This window comes from Odocoileus virginianus, chromosome 25 (assembly GCF_023699985.2).
Source record: "Odocoileus virginianus isolate 20LAN1187 ecotype Illinois chromosome 25, Ovbor_1.2, whole genome shotgun sequence".
NCBI classification, from domain to species: Eukaryota; Metazoa; Chordata; class Mammalia; order Artiodactyla; family Cervidae; genus Odocoileus; species Odocoileus virginianus.
The window spans coordinates 20,876,644-20,896,064 of NC_069698.1; the positions used below are offsets into that span (position 1 = coordinate 20,876,644).

At 33.5% G+C, this 19,421-nt stretch overlaps 1 protein-coding gene across 3 annotated transcripts in view; it reads right to left on the minus strand.

Annotated features, from left to right (window-relative positions):
* Nucleotides 1-2,248: 2,248 nt before the first annotated feature.
* Nucleotides 2,249-19,421, minus strand: part of CADM2 (cell adhesion molecule 2) — a 1,205,421-nt gene continuing 1,188,248 nt past the window's right edge. For all 3 annotated transcript variants that reach the window (XM_070455054.1, XM_070455053.1, XM_070455055.1), the window contains 2 exons: nucleotides 10,744-10,869; nucleotides 2,249-9,890 (listed from right to left, as the gene is read on the minus strand). In XM_070455054.1, coding sequence (XP_070311155.1) covers nucleotides 9,772-9,890; nucleotides 10,744-10,869 — 245 coding nt within the window. In that variant the 3' untranslated portion in view covers nucleotides 2,249-9,771. The remainder of the gene's footprint in view (nucleotides 9,891-10,743; nucleotides 10,870-19,421) is intronic.

Sequence of the window (19,421 nt, forward strand, 5' to 3'; positions counted from 1 at the left end):
CAGCTGCTTCAAGGCCTGGTCCTGTCCAATGTGTGGCCCTGGATCCCTGCACAGCCTGTTCCCTGGGCCTCCCAGGTCACCTTCTGGCCGAAGGCAGGATGAGCTAAAGGGCCTTGGGAGAAGGTCGGGATCTGCCTCTTACCTCACTCTCAGCCTGATGACCACCACTTTGCCAATCTTTGGCCGAATGCCCTCACTAAAGGTTGTTCACTGACAGTTAGTTGCTTGGGGGAGGAGCCCGCAGCAGCGCTGACCAATGGCTGAGCAGGAACACTAATGGTCCCCGGTAACCCTTGCTTGGTAAGAAGGCATGGAGTAAACATGCCCAGAGATTGCCCCATGCTAAGGGCTGTGACTGGCCAGACTCTACTACAGTTAGACTTAAAATGTTCCCTAATCTCTATACAAAATACTCTGTGTATGCCTGATTTTACAGGACTCCACCAGATTAGCAGAAAAATCTGTAAGCAAAATACGATTAAAAGTACTAAGGCCTTCTATCTACTTACAGGGCAAAGAAAATACTTCAGTGTCACATGAGACAATATATGTGTTGTTTGGTGCTTAAGAGCAGGAAATAGTCTGAAGCACAAGAATGAATAATTTACAGCAAGAGCTGCAACTTTGATAGGCTTGCGTGTGTGCTCAGCCAGTTAGTCATGTCTGACTCTTTGTAACCCCATGGACTGTAGCCCACCAGGCTTCTCTGTCCATGGGATTTTCCAAGCAAGAATATAGAGTGAGTTGCCATTTCCTCCTATAGGGGAATCTTCCCAAGCCAGGGAGCAAACCATCCATCTCCTCTATCTCCTACAATAGCAGATGGATTCTTTACAACTAAGCTGCCTGGGAAAGCTTTGAAGCAAAGGAAGATGTCATTGGTGGATTATGTAGTTAAAATAGGAGTCCTTAGATCTCCAAAACACCTTGTCATTGAGCTGAGGAGTTGGTGAGATTGCTGACCCTTTGTGATCCCATTTTAGGAAATTTCTCTGATCTCTGGCAGAAGGGTATTAGGGCATGTTCTCATTTGGTAATATTGCCAAATGCACAAACCTTACCTTTAGGAATTTTCCAGGTGACTTCTAATTATTTTTTCTCCCAACACATTGAAATAAATTAATTTCCTGATATACTCTCACATATTCATGTTACACCCATTTTACTAAATATATTTTCAAATAATAGAGTGAGTGATTACCACATTCCAGGAATATTATGTTGCTTTCCAGAAATACCATATTAGTTTAAAAAAACCCACACTACATTATTATTGTATACCAACTCGAATCTACCTGAATATGTACTCCCTAAATCTTCCATGTGTCATAATATATGCACCCTCCAACTGTGTAAGAATCCAGTTTACTAAAAACAAAATGAATTAAAGTATTAAAAGTATATACAAGGCACATGTTTTAAGGTTTTTTAAATAATATATTGACTCTGGTCTTTCTTACAGACATTCTTCAGAAGATGAGTTAATTTCCTACATTTTCTAGCATAGTAAAGATTTAATATTAATCAGACCTATTAAAAAGTCAAATAGAAAACTTCCATAGAAATACCTATTGAATTTGAGACTATGAACAACGATTAAAAAATAGGCTACTTGTTTTTTAGTTTGATTAAATCATAAGACCTTTTATAATTACTTTTTTGATTAGAATTTTCCCACTTCTTCTCCAACATAGCAATGCCAAAGCAAAAAAAGTGGTCATTACTTGGAAGGAAAATTTAATTATTAAATTTCACAAAACAGTATGGTTTGAAAATCTTTTAAAACTATTTCCTGGAAATTCTTGTTTTAATAGAATGTACACTTATTTTTAGCATCATCTGGGGATTATCACGTTATGAAAATCCCTCTCAAAGCCTAAAACTGCCATGTAATTACTAATTAAAGTGTATCAGTATCTTCCCTTGATTTAAAGAATACCAAAGAATATTTTGACTGAAATAACACTTGCTATAATGAAAACATGGAATTGATTTATCTGGAAATGTGGATGTCATATATGCATTTGGTGGTAGAGCTGAAGAAAAGTGGGCATTTTGGGTAACTTTAAAAGAAATAAAGAATTGCGTCTATGAATGTACTATTTCAGATGTCATTTTCTTGTGGTGCTGAACCTGCTTTTACACACAGTATCAAATTTGCTAACATGTATCACAGGGCTTCTTTTGCTAGGATAAATTAATTAAAATAAGGAAATGTTATTTCATAAAATAAACCAGATACAAAATCTTGCCTTGTATTTACAGATAAATTTTAATGGAATATTTCATGGTCTAACACAAATATCAGACCCAGACACTAATTCTTGTACAGCCTTTGGCTTACCCTGTATAACAAAATCTGTTATTTAAAGTAGATTATAAAATACCTTATGGTAAGTGAACTTCCAAAGACACAAAGAAAATCCTCCATAAATTTAAAAGCTTATCTCAAATTCTTATTGGCATAAGCTTAGGATGAATATGCTATTAATTGCATTATCTTAGGTAGTTGAAATATATAATACTGGTTAGAGTGTGAAAATTAAAAGGGTGTAAGTATTTTTGCTTCTGTTCCTAGTCAACATTAGTAAACACATGGAAGTGATTGTAAAATTATCTTTACAGAATATTGGAATTTTGGCAATCTCAAGCAAATTTCCTTAAGTCGGCAACATTTTTTTAACCCTTAGTCAGCATGTTACAAGGTTCACACATTCCAAAGAGTAACAATTATATGTTGTACAAATAATATAACATTTATTTGACTACTGCTTAACTTTTTAAAACTTCCATTTAGAAACTTACAAACAAAATGGGCATCACTGAAGAAGTATAAAATGAATGGATAACGTATGTAGTTGAAAAAAGGTATGCAAAATAATGTCTTGGCAAAAAGGAATGTGTTTTGTGGTATATTTTATAATCTGTCAGTGGGAGAAAAGAAATTTCCACCTTTCTGTTAACAAGCCTAAGAAAATGAACTAAATGAATAGACAATTCAGTAATGTCCAACAGATAACTAAAATTCAAATTTTATTTTTCCATATGTATTAGACAGTTTTTTTCTGACAAGACTTTACTGAAAGATGAGGTGCAAATGGGAACCCTGTAAGAATGTTTATAAAAGTAGTACATGACATGTTTTAAGCGCCACTGAGTACACTTTAAATACTTGTAAGTATATAGGCATATCAACATGCAAGTGTCATGTACCTAATATTACAATATGCATTTTGGTTTTTGAAAATGTTAATGATAACAGTAGATTCAATAATTGTGTTTCTCTATCTTCTGTGCAATATGTTTTATTTCAGTGCATCTTCTTTATAGCACAGAATTTATTTTTATGCTGTCATAAATATACCCTTCCAAAAGCTATGAATTTCATGTCACATAAATAGAACATTTTATTTTTGAAGCTACGTTACCGGGAACACCCGCGTTTCTGGGTACCATTTTCAGAGATAAGTCTTTAAATTCTTTTTAACATGGCAGACTTGTTCTGATGTTAGTTATGTTGAAATATTTATGATAAAAATGGAGCTTTGTTGAGGGAATATTTTTTGGTTGAATGAAAAGCTAAACAAACAATTCACAAATATTGATGTGAACAGAATATGAAAATAAACATGTCAGTAATTGCGAACTCATAAACTCTTGGGTTACTACTTAACTCCATCATTGAATCTACAAGTACAGTAGGTACAGTTAAATAAATTCATCAAGAGATTAGTTTTATACACTTGTTAGGAGAACGAGAACTAGTTTTGAAAATTTTCTAACTTATTTTTCTATTTATGAGACTCATTCCATACATTAGAAACACAGAGAAAAGCAAAAAGGATAAAGAGATAACAATTCAGTTTACATTTCATAGTTTTTTTAACCAACTGGTGAATACTACTTTCAACCATCAAATATTTTATTGCATATAACTTTCACCATCAGCAAATATAAAGAGAAAGTGTCTACTAGTTTCATGTACAAGGAAAAGTATCTGAAGAAAGAAAACATTTGAGGTTTGACAGTACTGTGTGTAAGAGAAGTGTAATGTGGCATTTCATACCGCACTTAAAAGTTCATGAAGGAATCACTGCTGTTCCGACCCTGGATGTGGGAAAAGTGCTTAAGTGCTGAGCCCTGGTAGGTTTTTCTTTTGCCCCTGCAATCTTCAAATATCTTTTAAGTTTCTTCTTTTGAAATATACAGTATATTCATAGGGGAAAATAGTGGTTTTGCTTTACATCGTTTTCACATTTGGGCCCATTCTCTCCAAAATAACCATACATTTCTTGTGAAATATATATATATATATATATGTACATATACATGTACATACATATATATATATATGATGGTAGAAAATACAGCAAATATTATCTATAACATAACCACATAACATAGAAAAATCTTACTTTAAGCATCATACTTTGAGATAATTTTTGTATCATTTTTTTTCCTAAAGAAAAATCTGCTTTTAAAAGCCATTTCCTTTTAGAATCATTAAATTATATGATTTGAAGAATTCATACTGTTTCTATGCAGGCAAAATAAAGTGGGTCTTTGTGGCAATACTTTGCACTCATTCTGGGATTATTTGTTAATAATGAGGCAGATTTAAATACTTAAATATTTATCTTACAGAATAACACTTCTTGGGAAAATAAAAATACATATATGATTTTTACTTAAAAGCATAGTATTAATTTATAAGAAATTGTTTCATTCTAAACAGTAAATGAAATGTCAAGTTGGATTGCAAAGTGTTGCCATTTAATTTTTTTAATCAGCACAATTATATCACATTGAAATAGTAAATAGGAATGAGAGGAACTATCCTTTTAAAGTTATTATAGTTTGCCTATAGGAAAAGTTAATGACAGAAAAAGGAAAACAAATGCAGATCCATACACCACTGAGTTACACTAAAAGTAAAGTTGGCTTTTGAGATGTCCCAGGGGGTGGGGAGTGGACTGTTAGGATAGTCCCAAAAGAGTGCTTCCTGGGATATCTTGTAAATAATTATTTCTTCTATTTATATCGAAGTATCATAGCCCATGTTAAAAGTGAGAGGTAGAAGGATTATTGTAAGTATGCATGGCAGAGAACTTACCAGCTCTATCCAATAATATTGCATTCAATATTAATAATCTCAATACATAAAAATGCTGATGAGTTTAGAACCCATTTTTACATGTTGTCCCCTTTAGCTCTCTTTATAATCTTGCTACCTTCAATCCATTGCCTTTGGAAGGGTATAAGTGAAGTGCAAAGGGCATGTTTGGATTGAAATAGAGAGAGAAAGAGAAAAATGAATTGAAGAATAAAATTATCATAAGAAATTTCCATTAAACTATAGTGACTCTAACTATTAAAGGTAACATATGTTTTTTGAGTAGATTTGTCCTTGTAATAAAAGTTCCACAACCCATTAAAACATACATACACTTCAAAGAAAGTATAAGAACTCCAAATTCAATTAGCTCTGAATCGAAGTTGAAAACTCAGGTTATGTCTTTCTCTCCAGGAACACTAAAAGCTAGGCCAGATAATTGTATTGTGTAATGTTAATGATTAAGCAAGAAAAGCTTAATGTGTTGTTATGTCAGTTGTATTTTTAACTAATGGTTTAATATGTGGGAGGTGAAGATTAGCAACCTCTTAGATCTTGTTGAAGAGTTCTTTAAAATCCCTTTGCATGAAGTATCCAGCAATAGAATTGCAGATATTGCACTGAGTGTATTTCAATATTGCCAGTGTATATTTCAAAACAAGTTCTATTATCTACACTAAGATTTCCTCTTTCCCAATATTCAAAATGCATATTATAATTACATGGGTTTCCAACATCCATACACAGCCAGTACAAGATACTTACATGTACGTACACGGTAGTTACCTATATTTGCATAGTTTTTGTGTGTCTTTTGTGCCACTTAATAAAAAGCATTACTCCCTATTTCTCATTAGGTGTTTTATTTCCTCTTCTGTAGTTGCCAGTTGTGTTCTGTTTGCTTTGTTTTGTATATTCATCACAGACCACCATGTGCAAAGGGGGATTGCAGTGGGCATTTTTAGAGGGCGCTAAGTCATTAGCCATGTGATGGGGAATTTGCAGTAAGACATGAGGTTCTGCAGTTTCTCCACATTTAAAAAAAGGAACATGAAATTTCATACTTATAATTCAATTATCCTTATATCCAAAAAAGTCTTTTAGATGTTCCCCTTGGTAACACTTTGCAATAAGTGGCACTAAATTACACGATAACTGCTATGTTACATGGAAGAACCATCACCACCAAACAGCTGCTGTACATGGGCCTATATGGAATCTCAATGTCATTACAATCATGAGTACATAATTACAAGTGAGCCTGTCCTTTTAATTGAGATATTTATATTTTTACAAAGAAATAAAAATAAATGAGGTGTTAGCTTCTTTGCCATATTTAGGAAAGTTAGTTTTCTTTCTCTATTTGTTTCTTTAATTGTGGGGTTTCAATGCAAGATTAAACATCTTGTATCAACATGAGATCATCCAGTTTCTAGATTAAACTTCAATATCAGGTTCCTTAAACTGCTTCTTGGATTCTCTGGTAAAAGAAAACAAGTTGAAATCTCTTTCTCTCTCTCATACACACTCACACACACACACACACACACACACACACGACTATGTTCATGCTCTCTATCTTTGCTCTTTCACTCACAAACTTTCCTTTTCTCCCTAATTTTGATAATTGTTTTATCTAGGACATTCAAATATGGAAACCAAAAAAAAAAAAAAAGAATGCTGTTTACACTTTTTTGATGGAGGACAATTTACACTGTAAACAGTACGCTGGCAGAGAATAGCTACTTTGGGTAAAGAATAATGTTCCATATTCTACTGGGGGGTGTGTCTGTGCGCACTGCTTTCATTATGTTCTGTGGCTATGGTGCCCACTAAGTAATGACCGAATTTGGCTCTCTGGGCATAAAATGTGCACATTTCAGTCATGGCAATTGAAATGGTTCATTTATATATTTATTTCATTTTTTCTGATTTTTATAGAAATGAACAGAATTTTTACAATTTCTTTCATTGGTGGAAATCAAATAAATTTGTTTAAGATAGGAAAATATAACTCCATTGCTATTTACTTTCAGTAACTGAAATGATATCTAATTCATATCTATTTTAGCTGTCAAAATATTTGATTAGAGCTCACAAATCATAATACACCAGTTAGTTTCTTTTACAGGCTTCCAATGAGTTTTTATATTACTGTCAAGGGTTAAAAGAGTCAAAAGTCTTGAATTGTAACCAATCTTGGATTTCTAATTTTATAGTGCTATAAATAATGATTGAGTTATTTAGGCAACAGTTTAGCAGTTGGAGCCAAGTAGAATACAGATGAAATGAAGAGGGATGTAAATACAGCATCGATGGAGAGTAGCAATTTTGTAAATGCATCCTGAAATTAGGCTTTAAATAGTAATTGATGATGCAGTTTATACAACTTACTCCTGTAATAAGAACCTTTCCATTTTGTACTAACAGAATGAATTTTGCTTTGTGGAGTCTTTCTAAAGATTATGCATTGAAAGATATGAACAGTTTATAAACCTATTCTAGTTTCAATGTGTCTAGTAGCACCTACCGGATTCTCTCAAACTACCATACTATATTAACATATTATTGCATTTTTTCCACAGATGGTATGGAGTGAACTGTAAAAACAAGCATGCAATCACATCAATGCAGACTTATTTCCTTAAAATTGTCATACTGTATATGATTTATTATGTTAACACTCAACCACATCATATTATTTATGTTCTGTATATTCTGAAAAAGTGCTGCTTGACTGACATCGTCCTTTTTCTTTTGTAAGAAATCAACAAGATAAATGCTTCAACAAACAAAAAAATTAAAAGTCTAACGTTGTCCTTAAAAGATTTATACTTTTCTGATAAATAATCTAAGATACAGCACCCTTGTCTTTCATTTGATATTAATACATGATGTCATACTCAACCATTCTCATTTCCCAAAAATAAATTCCAAGATATTATTCTTAAAACCATAGGCCATCATGCTTTCAGACATCACAAGTATAGCTACCATATTGTCATATTCTTTTTCTTCCTAAAGGTGCAATTCTTGTCAATGGGAAAATAATTTTTATCTAACTGGATTTTTAATCTTTAGCATAGAGTATCAATAGATCTAATGACAACTAATCTAGCATTATTGTCTTTTACTAGGAGAAATAATATGACTTCAGATTGACTCTGTGTCATATTTAAGAATACAGCATTTCTTAATGGTTAAATACATCAAAATTTTAGAAATAATCCAGAGAAAGAGACTTTCACCTTGGAGTTAAAATTATGGCAGAAATTCTCTATCACTCACTGTTTCATATGTTTATACCTCACAAAATGCATAGACAGGAATTTAATATAAAGAATTAGTTCATTTATACAGAAAACATATCTCAAACACTTCTTTTTGGCAAACCAACATAGGTAAGCAGCTCTGGAACTGCCAAATTAAAATTTGTAAATTTTTAGCAAACTAAGAGTTTATTTTAGATTATTATTCAACTGTGGTTGTAATTTAAAACCTGAGGCTGTGCACTGGTTGTTAGCTTAAAATTACCTTTCCTTATAACATTGTGCTTCCATTGTATAACAAAAATTAACAAGAACTAGAAAAATTTGTTGTTGAACAGTGCTAGGACATACAGACAAAAATACTAATACATGTTATCTACTTATAATATTGGTTTAAGTAATATCTAAAGGGATATAATGGACATTAGAAAATGCTTACTCATGACTGATTACCTACAGCCAAAAAAGTTAAATATGTATCAAATAATGTTTAATTGGATTTATTATATGCACTATATACAGATACTAAAATGTTTCAAAATTGTGCCCTATGGATATTTCAATTTTGTTTAGGCAGGTGAGTCTTTATGGAGCAAATAAATTACAGAATCAAATTAGAGAAATGAATGAAGTCTTTGTGATTCCCAAAATGGTAAAATATTTGTAACAATTTATTGGTAGATGAAGCTAAATGGTAGGATCTATATAATTATATAAGACAGCATGTCATGACTGTAATCCATATTCATGGCTCCTGTATCAAATACTATATTTTTAAATAGCAAATTGATACAGCTTTATCAGTATAATCTCAAATATTCCAGAATCTATTCTACAGTAGTTTATTTCAGTTTGTGTTTTTTAGGGCATATGCTTCCAAAACATGTCTTTGAAGATAGACATGTAGAAAACATCATAAACCTCTCACATCTGAATTGAACTTAAGCATGTTATGTCTTTACCTAATCCTGTTCCTTGTGAAAGCTGTCCAGTGGTAGGTTTACAAGAACTTTGATTTAAAGGGAGCCAAAAATGAGGGGGTGGGGGAAGCTCCGCATACTTTTTTTTTTTCAATGTACAAAAACAATTCAATATCATGATCCAAGGAGATGATTAACATTGTTAAGGCTGTATATTCAAGCACTGTATGTTAAAAGAGCATGGTGTGGAATTTAGGCGGTAATAAATGTCCTGCATTATGGATGGTACTGTAATTAAAGAATGATGCTTTCGACAGCTGATTGTTGGCATACACTGGCTACAGATAGCAGTACAATATGGAAGTTAATAAAGGTAGCAGAAGATGGTAGAAATGAATTCTGAAAGATGATAGCCAGTTTTCTCCAGCAGCCAGCCTGGTACATAAAATTCAGAATCTTGGCCTGCATTTTAAATGAAATATTCTTTTTTTTCTTCAGCATTGACTTGGCTGCCCTCAGCATTGATAATGGCTGTGTCAGCATCTGGGGCATCTTCCGCTCCTTTAGCTTCATTTGTTAAATATGTTCCTGTGGGTGTTGGAAGAAAACCATGTTAGTTATGTCAGAGTGGTAAAATAGCCAGTATTGAAGTCACATTCATTTAGGAAGAAACTTACACCAGATTTCTTACATGTTGAAACATATTCTGAGGTGTAAGAAACCATACAGTTCACTCTTCTAAAGCTGTACACTTTCTTCCGGTTTTCAGGTGTATGTTGCAGATGGAGCTGTGTCCAGGTTAACTAGAGGCAACTGCCAAACTGGCATGGGTAATGAGTACTTTGATTTATTTAATGATGGCTACAGACCATGTGATCCACTCAGCTGTAGCAATCAGGGCCCTTCGTTCAGATGTTGATAATGATCACATCAAATGTGTCAACACACATTTTGGTAACTCCATTTAAAAGTAGATTATACCAATACTTTCTACCTAACCCATTGCAAAAAAATCACATATTTTCCTCATTAATATACCACATATGTGTCCATAAACTTACAAACAGAAGTATTACCAAATGATTACTATTAGAGTTGAATTTCAGTCCTAAAGATATACTACAAACAACTCCCATGTATATATATATGTGTATGTATATATATATATATATATATTTTTTTTTTTTTTCCTGAACCAATGATTCACTCTGTGACTTCTTGCTATTGGCCAAGTATTATTTTGCTAAGCCAATCCAACTTTAATGTTGAGTAAAATAGTTAAGAATTCTCTGAAATAACTTAGTATTCAGATCTCTCTGTTTCAACACTTATCACACAAAACACACGCGCGCATAGACATAGAGAATAAGATTTCAGGATGAAGCTGGTCTTTAGAATTTTTTTTGCCAAATTTAAGAATGCCTTATTATATATAACCTACCTTTATGTCTTGCCAGATATCGTCCAAGCAAAAATATAGAACATAGAGTGACAAATACAACTACAGCCACAATTCCTCCTATTAGAGCATGATCAGGGCCAGTCTGGCCAGCCAGAGCATTGGGATCTTGAAAAAAGAGAAAAAATATTGTTTTAGTTAGTGTGATTTTAGACATGCAGTACATATCTGCGTGAGAATGAGTTGTTTTGGAAAGTAGCACGTTAAAAAAGTTTTTTTAAGCCTGTATTACACCAATCATCTAGTCAACAGATATTGAGCATATAAAATTTGACGCATAAATTACCATTGACACTGAGTTTACATTTTAAGGGAGAGACAGTAAACAAGTACACATATATGATTTTCTATAGTTATATGCCTTTTCTTTCTCCTCCTCTCCACCTGAAAGTGTGTGTATTTTTAAATGTGACAAACACAACTATATCATTTAAAAATCCAATTATGCATAGGAAAGGCTGGGATTAGAGATTATAACAATTATACAAATATAAATACTATACAAATTATACAAATATTATTATTTTATACAAATACATTATACAAATGTTATTTAAAGCTGAGGAAACTGATGAACTCTCTAAGGGAGAGAGTCTAGATAGAGAGGAGAAAAAGTCTGAAAATTGAGACCTGAAAAGTTCCCATATTTAAAGTCTGACAGAAGTTGCTTCCAGCAGAGTAGATTGAGAAGGAGAGAAAAGTGGGATAGGAAGAGATCCTGATGTGCAAACAGTAATTGATTAAAGGAAAGATCATTTTTTAAGGAGAGGAGGGTGTTATAAGCTGTGTTGTATTATCGATTGAAGGAGGAAGATGAATACTCAACATTGAGGGTTAAATGTCTGTTGCACTCATAGCTTTAAGGGAAATGGTTGGAAAGATTAGATTATTGATATACTTTTATGTTCTGCTTTTGTTAGGATATTATAGGAAAGAGCTGAGCCTAGTAGAGTATGGCCAGTTTTTAAGCAGAAATAAAAAGATCAAAGGAAGCTCAGATGTGAGTGCTTAAAAGTTTGGAAAATCAACTATTTATAAAAGTTGCATAATAAGAGATAAAACTAAATGAAGTTTTGAGCAACAAAATATACTAAGGCTCAGCTCTGTTGCAAAAGTCAGATTGAGTATACTGCCTACCATCCAGGGTCCATTGTGTGCATAGCTTCATGAGAGCTGTGTACAGTCTAAAATCTAAAAGAGAGTTTCAGAGGGAGATAGGAAAGAAATAAATAAAGTCTGGCAATTCCATTTTCAAAAAGTCTTGAAATATGGTTACAGGTACAAGAATCTGAGAAATAGATTAGGAGTCTATTTTGTTTTTAATGGAACTACTGTGCCAAAGAAGCACATACTTAGAAAAGAAATAAAAAAGAAAGAAAAGTCTGATAATTGAAACATCAAAAACTTCTAGACTCCCAAATGTGGTGAAAACACGAAGTGGCCTATAAGACTTGTGTAGTCCCCATGAGAGCATATGACCAAACACCCACTTCCAGTGTGGCCACACAGCATGACTGACAAGGCTGAACTTGTGTGTGATAGACTTGGAAGAAGGCAAAAAGAATGATCAGAAGAGAAGCTAGTTTCTTTAGGGACTATAACTGTTGCCAAGGCAAAGGGAACTTTTCATGCCAGTCTGAAATATTTCCACAATTATTATGGATCAGTGACTACTCGGTGTTTCTCATTGTTCCTTATTTCCAAAAGAGAACATTTATATTTAGGAGGTTTTTCCTGGAGCTTTCCTGGTAGCTCAGCTGGTAAAGAATTCACCTACAATGCAGGAATCCCCTGTTTGATCCCTGGGTCGGGAAGATCCCCTGGAGGAGGGCGTGGCAACCCACTCCAGTATTCTTGCCTGGAGAATCCCCATGGACAGAGGAGCCTGGTGGGCTACAGTCCATGGGGTTGCAGTCAGACACAACTGAGTGAGTAAACTCAGCACATTCCTGACTCTTTCTATCACTGTATTTTGTGCATGGGGTGGAAAAGAGCACTGAAATGTGTTTTGGTTCATTTATCCCTGAGCTAATGCATCCGGAGATGATGAAAATAATTGTGCATATTTGAGGACCTTGATCATTGAATTGGGTACGCTAGTTTGATGGGACTCTAGGTTATCTCTTGGACAGGGTAGGGCAATGGTTTATGTGAGAAAAAGAAGGTAAAAAATATTTGGTGATCAGAAGGCTATTATGGGCAGAGATTTCCAGCTGATAACAAATCTGCTTCCTTCATTTTTCAGTGTACAGAGCTAGACATTTACCAACTTCACTGGCAGTTGCATGTTAACCATACGATTTGTGTTCTAGATAGGTGAAAGAAGGCCCAGCGAATAAAAGTCTCCCACATGTAACCATCCAGAGTGATAGCAGGAGGTACAAGTTGAAAATAAGAGAACCACAAAAATAAGTCAGGCCATAAGTCACTGAATCTCCACCTGGAAGAAAATTGTTGCCCAACGAATAATACAGGCATCATCAGACTGCTTGAGGGGAAAAGGAAAAGCTTTATTTTCAAACACTGAACATTAAAAAAAAGTAAAATTCTTACAACAGCTGTTTGTTAATTTAGCTTTCTATTATACAGGAGCAAAAAATAAATCTGCCATGCCTCTGAATACCCTATTCCTAGCTTAGATACATCAGAATTAGTTTCAAATTCCACCTCCTGCTCAAATACAAATAGTCATAAATTAGGTCCCTTTTATTTGCTGAATATCTCTCAGAACTGAGCACCTTTTGGGGAGCTGAAAAATCACTCTTGCTAGTGCATCTGTACTTGTCTTCTTTCCTGAAGGTAAGCTCTGAGAAGTGGTATTGCTGGATCAGAGAATGTAAACATTTTAAAAGAATTTTGATAAACATTGCCAAATTACATTTGCAGAAAAATTGTGTGAATTCATCCTTCACCAACACCACATGAATTCCCATACAGTATTAGCAGCAGATATTCCAGGAGGTACAGTGGTAAACAATTTGCCCGCCAATGCAGAATACGTAAGATATGTGGGTTCAATCCCTGGGTTGGGAAGATCCCCTGGAGAAGGAAATGTCAACCCGCTCCAGTATCTTTGCCAGGACAATCTGATGGACAGAGGAGCCTGGCGGGGCACAGTTCATGGGGCCACAAAAGGTCAGACACATACTGAGCACACACACATACATACTATAATTAAATAAAAAATTGTCTAGTATATTGAAGTGTTAAATATTTAGTATTATTAAATTATAAGTTAACATAAATGTGTCTAAATATGTATATTTCCTACATTACTGCAATAGTTTTGTACTGTTTATTTATAAAATCTCTTTTCCATTCAAAATTTCTGTTTTAATGGCTCTCTCCATAAGAAAGATGAACATTTTAAGTATACCTTCATTTTATGGTCTTTTCATCCATAGATATATCTTACAATTTTAGGTAATCAAATCTATTGAAGTTTTGTATTATGATGTCTGGCTTGTGGATCCTGATTTGAAATGCTTTTGCCATGATAATATTATACACATAAGGATTTCTGTTATCATCTAACACTTTTATTGTTTTATTTTAATCTATCTAAAATGTATTTTGGTCTGTGATTTGAGGCTGAAGCATACAATATGACTTTAATTCTTCTGTGACAGACAGCTGTATCCCACATTATTTCTTTCATCAATATTTTTGTCACTTACCATAAACTAAATGTCTACCTATTTTGTGTGTTTCTGCATCTTCTTGTCTATTTTATGTGAGGGATCTATATATATGCAAGCCTATGCTAATACTGTAGTTTTTTAAAAATCGTTTTGCTGTCTTGGAGAAGAAGTCTCAGGTCAGAATATTTTTGAAAGAAACAAAAATACAACAGATTGCTTATTGGAATTGTACTGATTTACAGGTAGATTTCTTTTATATGGGCTTCCCTGGTGACTCAGTTGGTAAAGAATCTGCCTGCTATGCAGGAGACCCAGGTTCACTCTTTAGGTCAGGAAGACCCCCTGGAGGAGAGGAAATGCCAACCCACTCTATTCTTGCCTGGAAACTCTCATGGACAGGGGAGCCTGGTGGGCTACAGTCCATGGAGTTGCAAAGAGTTGGACATAACTTTCACTTTCATTTTTCCTTTTATACAGTGCATTTTCCAGGATCATGGCATGACTCTACAATTATTTACATTTTTAGTGTCTTTTAGTAAATTGTATAGTTTTCTGATATAGGACCTACTAAATTTTGTTAATGCTATTTCTCATTAAAAATATTATTTTCAGTATTTTGAAAGATTTTAATATTTTTAAATGTTATTACTTTTTCATTAAATTCAAGCCTTATTTTTCTTCCATTTATGGTTTTGTACTCTGTTTTCTAAAGCATTATATCTAGCATTTGTAAAGGTTATATTTTTCATTTTTATTTCCTCACCATCAAACTCACTTAGTTTTATATATTATTTTTCTACTGAACTAGTTAGTACTTTGTGAACAGTAATGGCAATTACATTCTGATTCTGCTGATCTCAGAAATGCATCAAAAATTTAAATAGACTAGCCACAATCCTCCGTTTGACATTGTTTACTCTATTTATATCAATATCAAGAGTTACTTTTACAGTTTCTATTATCTAAATAAAAAGATATTCATATTATCACCCCTTGATCATATGAAGCACACATCTTGTCAAAAGAAAATTTCATGATGACAACATCTTTGATTCTTGAATATCTGAGAATTATTGTATTGTCAATAAACACCGAACTGGCTAAAGAATCCCTGTTTTTTATCTTTTTGAATTAATAATAATGAAAAACAGATTGTCAATGTCAGTATTTTGACAATTTGTTTTGACTCCCTTTCCTACTAAATAACTCAGAAATCATTTGCATTTGTCTTGCCACCTTCTCCTCCAAGGCAAATCTGAAATTGTTGACTTTTTTAAGTGACCTGCATTTTTCACATTATTGCTATTGCAATATTTGTGTTTTGCTCCACTATATTTGGATATTTTAGCTGAATATATTTTGTGGTTTGTCTTTAGTCAGAATTTTGCTTTACTTGCAAACATACTTTTTTATTAAAGTCAGTTAAGATCATTTGCTTTTGACTTATGAATTTTTTTTTCTACTCTATTTTTGATTAACAACTGTTCTTTCCATTTCCTTTCTTGGAAAATCAAATTACACACTGGTAGAGACTCTATATTTTATGCTGTATGTATGTCTTCCCCTCTTTCCTATTTTAAAAACCATTTTACTAATTTTATGTTTTGCTTTATCATGTCTTCCAAGCTTATTATCTGTTTAGATGATTTTACCTTCTATCACAATTTTTCCTTGTTACTTCCTAAAGGATTTTGTTCTGACTGACTTTGGTTTATCTACACCATCTATTTAATATCACCCTGTTTTTACTTAGTAGATATTTTAACCAGTTTTATATGATTGACAAGGAAAAGTGATAGTTTGACAATATTTTCCTCATTTTAGTATAATAATTCTATTTAAATATCTGAGAAAATGATTTTTCTTGGTGAGCATGTATTATTTCTCTTATTGCACTCATTTTTCATGGGATGCAGATTGAATTTTGAAATTCTATTTACATATCATTGCATTTTCTTTTCTTGTTTTCACTCTTAATGTTGACATGTTCAGAAGAGGGATTCTCTTTCCTGAGGCTGGTGTTCATTCCTGGTCAGCTGTAATGCTGTGGACCACTGTAGTTACAAAAATGATTTTTGTAACTGACAGATGAATCATATGACATCTGTACCTAGTGAATGGTTTGAAGAAAGAGCCCTGAGATGTAGATCACTCTTTGTGAAAGACTTCATTAATTTTAAACACTTTTGCTTAAAATCTTCACTTTCATAGTAAAGTTTCAGATAACATGTAATCCTTCACCCCTTTTTTGTACAATTTATACAAAGAAAACTTGATAGATTAGAATTCATTTCAGATCAATTAAAATTTATTATGTTCATTATTGAATATTTTCACTGGTTTCAAGTGCTTTTATATAAATAGAAATAAGGCAGAAAAAACATAATATTTATATATATTTGACCCTACTGATGAGTGTTCTGCATATACTTTTATAATCTATGAAAGAAAGCTTCCAACCTTTAGCCTTCATCTCATAAACAAAATAAGTCAACATATAGTCCTAGGATTTTTAAGATTTCAAAGCTAGTATAGTTACAGAGACTGCTACTTTGCATGTCTACTTGTAAATAGTAATTTTTCAAGCTAACACTTTGGTTATGCTCTTTATTTTTACCCCATAACTGTTGAACTAAAAGTCTATCCTTAATGTCTATTTTTAGCAACTGAAACAAGTGATTGAGACTGAGGATCAAATAAATATCACTTGAGCAAGGCAGAGATAATATGTAACAGAAATGGCTAAGTCTCAGTGGGAATCTCTCATACATCCTTTCTCTCATGCCTCTCCTAGTGTCATAGCAATAAAAAGATGAAGTATAACCTTCTAAACTTTCTGTATAGGTTGCAGAGTGTATCATTATTCAGATAAAAATATCCTGTGTCTTTAAAGACCATTATTCATCATCAAGCATTGACCTTAGGACTTGCTGGAGTTAGCCTGTTTTATATACATATACATATACATATATATATATATATATACATATATATATATATGGTAGTCAGTAAATTCCAGTAGATTTGGCAATATTTTAGAAATCTTTTCTACTTGAGACAATGCAAAGAACATGAATATTGTGGAATTAAAACTTTCTGAGGAGTAAAACCCTGGAGGTCCAGTGGTTAGGACTTCATGCTTCCACTGCAGTGGGCACTGGTTTGATCCTTGGTTGGGAACTAAAATCCCACAAGCTGTGCAGTAGAACTAAAACAACCCAAAAACAAACAAAAACTTTCTGAGCATCAAATCTTTCAGTTAGGGTCACTGGACTTTCAATAGAGGATTCCAAAAAGAATCATGTTACATGACAATATTTGTGATTAGTAATTTTTGGCATTTAGAAGAGTAGAAAATAATCTTAAAGTGTAGTTATATTTAAAAATCATAAAATGGAGAAGTACTAAATTATGTGGGGATTCCCTTGGTGGCTGTAGGGGTAAAGAACCCATGCAGGAGTCTGCCGATGCAGGAGACTTAAGAGATGCTGGTTCGATCCCCAGATTGGGAAGATCCCTTGGAGGAGGGCTTGGTAACCCACTCAAGTATTCTTGCCCAGAATATCCCATGGACAGAAGAAACTTGCAGGCTACAGTCCACGGGGTCACAAAGAACAGGACATGACTGAAGTGGCTTAGCACACACAGCATGCACTAAATTATTTCATTATATCTCTAAAATCCTTCCTGGGGTTTTCTACCATCATGTGTCTAGTCTGTCATGTTTTGTTCCTATAAATAAGAAGTGAAAACACTAAAGAAAGAATACCTAAGTTTCCAAGGTCAAGCAAGGAGAAATTAAAAACACTGCACCCATTTTAATCCTAGTATTAGAATTATTTTAAAAAACGTATTTTATTATGCATGATTTTTCATTTTAATAAAATAGTAACAGAAATGAAAAATTTATGTAAATATTTTAAAATTAGGTTCTGAGACCATTTTTAAAAGAAAATGATCATCTTTATATAGTAAAATAAATGTTTTCAAAGCCAAACTTGGAGTATCAGTTATAATTTTTAAAACTGATAAATCTTCAAGGACATACACTATAACAAGCATGTTAATTCATCTCTTTGTATTTGAAAAGACATTTTTATGTTTCTTTTTTTACTAAAATCTAATAAAAACTAACTACAAAATTGTTTACATTTCAGAGTTCAGGACTGGAATTTAATTAAATATTGAAAAATAGAGTTAGAAAAGCTAGGATGACCAGAAAAGGATAAGTTAGTGAGGAGAAGCAAATGCCTCTTATGCAAAAGTCACCAAATCTAGTTTCCTAGTAACAACCACCAGTGCCACGGAATGTCAAAATTTAAACAAAAGAAGAGTAGAATAAATTTAAACAAAATATAATACTGGAATATGAGTCACTTGAACAATAAAGCCACTTCAGCTCATTTCATTCACTCAGTCATGTCCAACTCTTTGCAACCCCATAGACTGCACTACATCAGGCCTCCCTGTCCTTCATCATCTCCTGGAGCTTGCTCAAATTCATGCCCATCAAGTCAGTGATGCTATCCAACCATCTTATCCTCTGTTGTCCACTTCTCCTCTTGCCTTCAGTCTTTTCCAGCATTAGGGTCTTTTCCAAAAAGTCAGTTCTTCCCACTACATGGCCAAAATATTAGAATTTCAGCTTATCAGTCCTTCCAATGAATTTTCGGGACTGATTTCCTTTAGAATTGAGTGGTTGGATCTCCTTGCAGTCCAAGGAGCTCTCAAGAGTCTTCTCCAACACCACAGTTCAAAAGCATCAATTGTTTGGCTCTCAGCTTTCTTTATGGTCCAACTCTCACATAGATCTCACAATATAAGCCACTTTTGTTGATATTTTATGTTTGTTTTGGAGTTTATGTGTGCTCAATCACTCAGTCATGTCCTACTTTTGTTGACCCCATGGACTATAGCCCACCGGGCTCCTCTGTCCATGAAATATCCCAGGCAAGAATACTGGAGCAGGTTGCCATTTCCTCCTCCAGGGAATCTTCCAGGCACAGGGATCAAACTGAC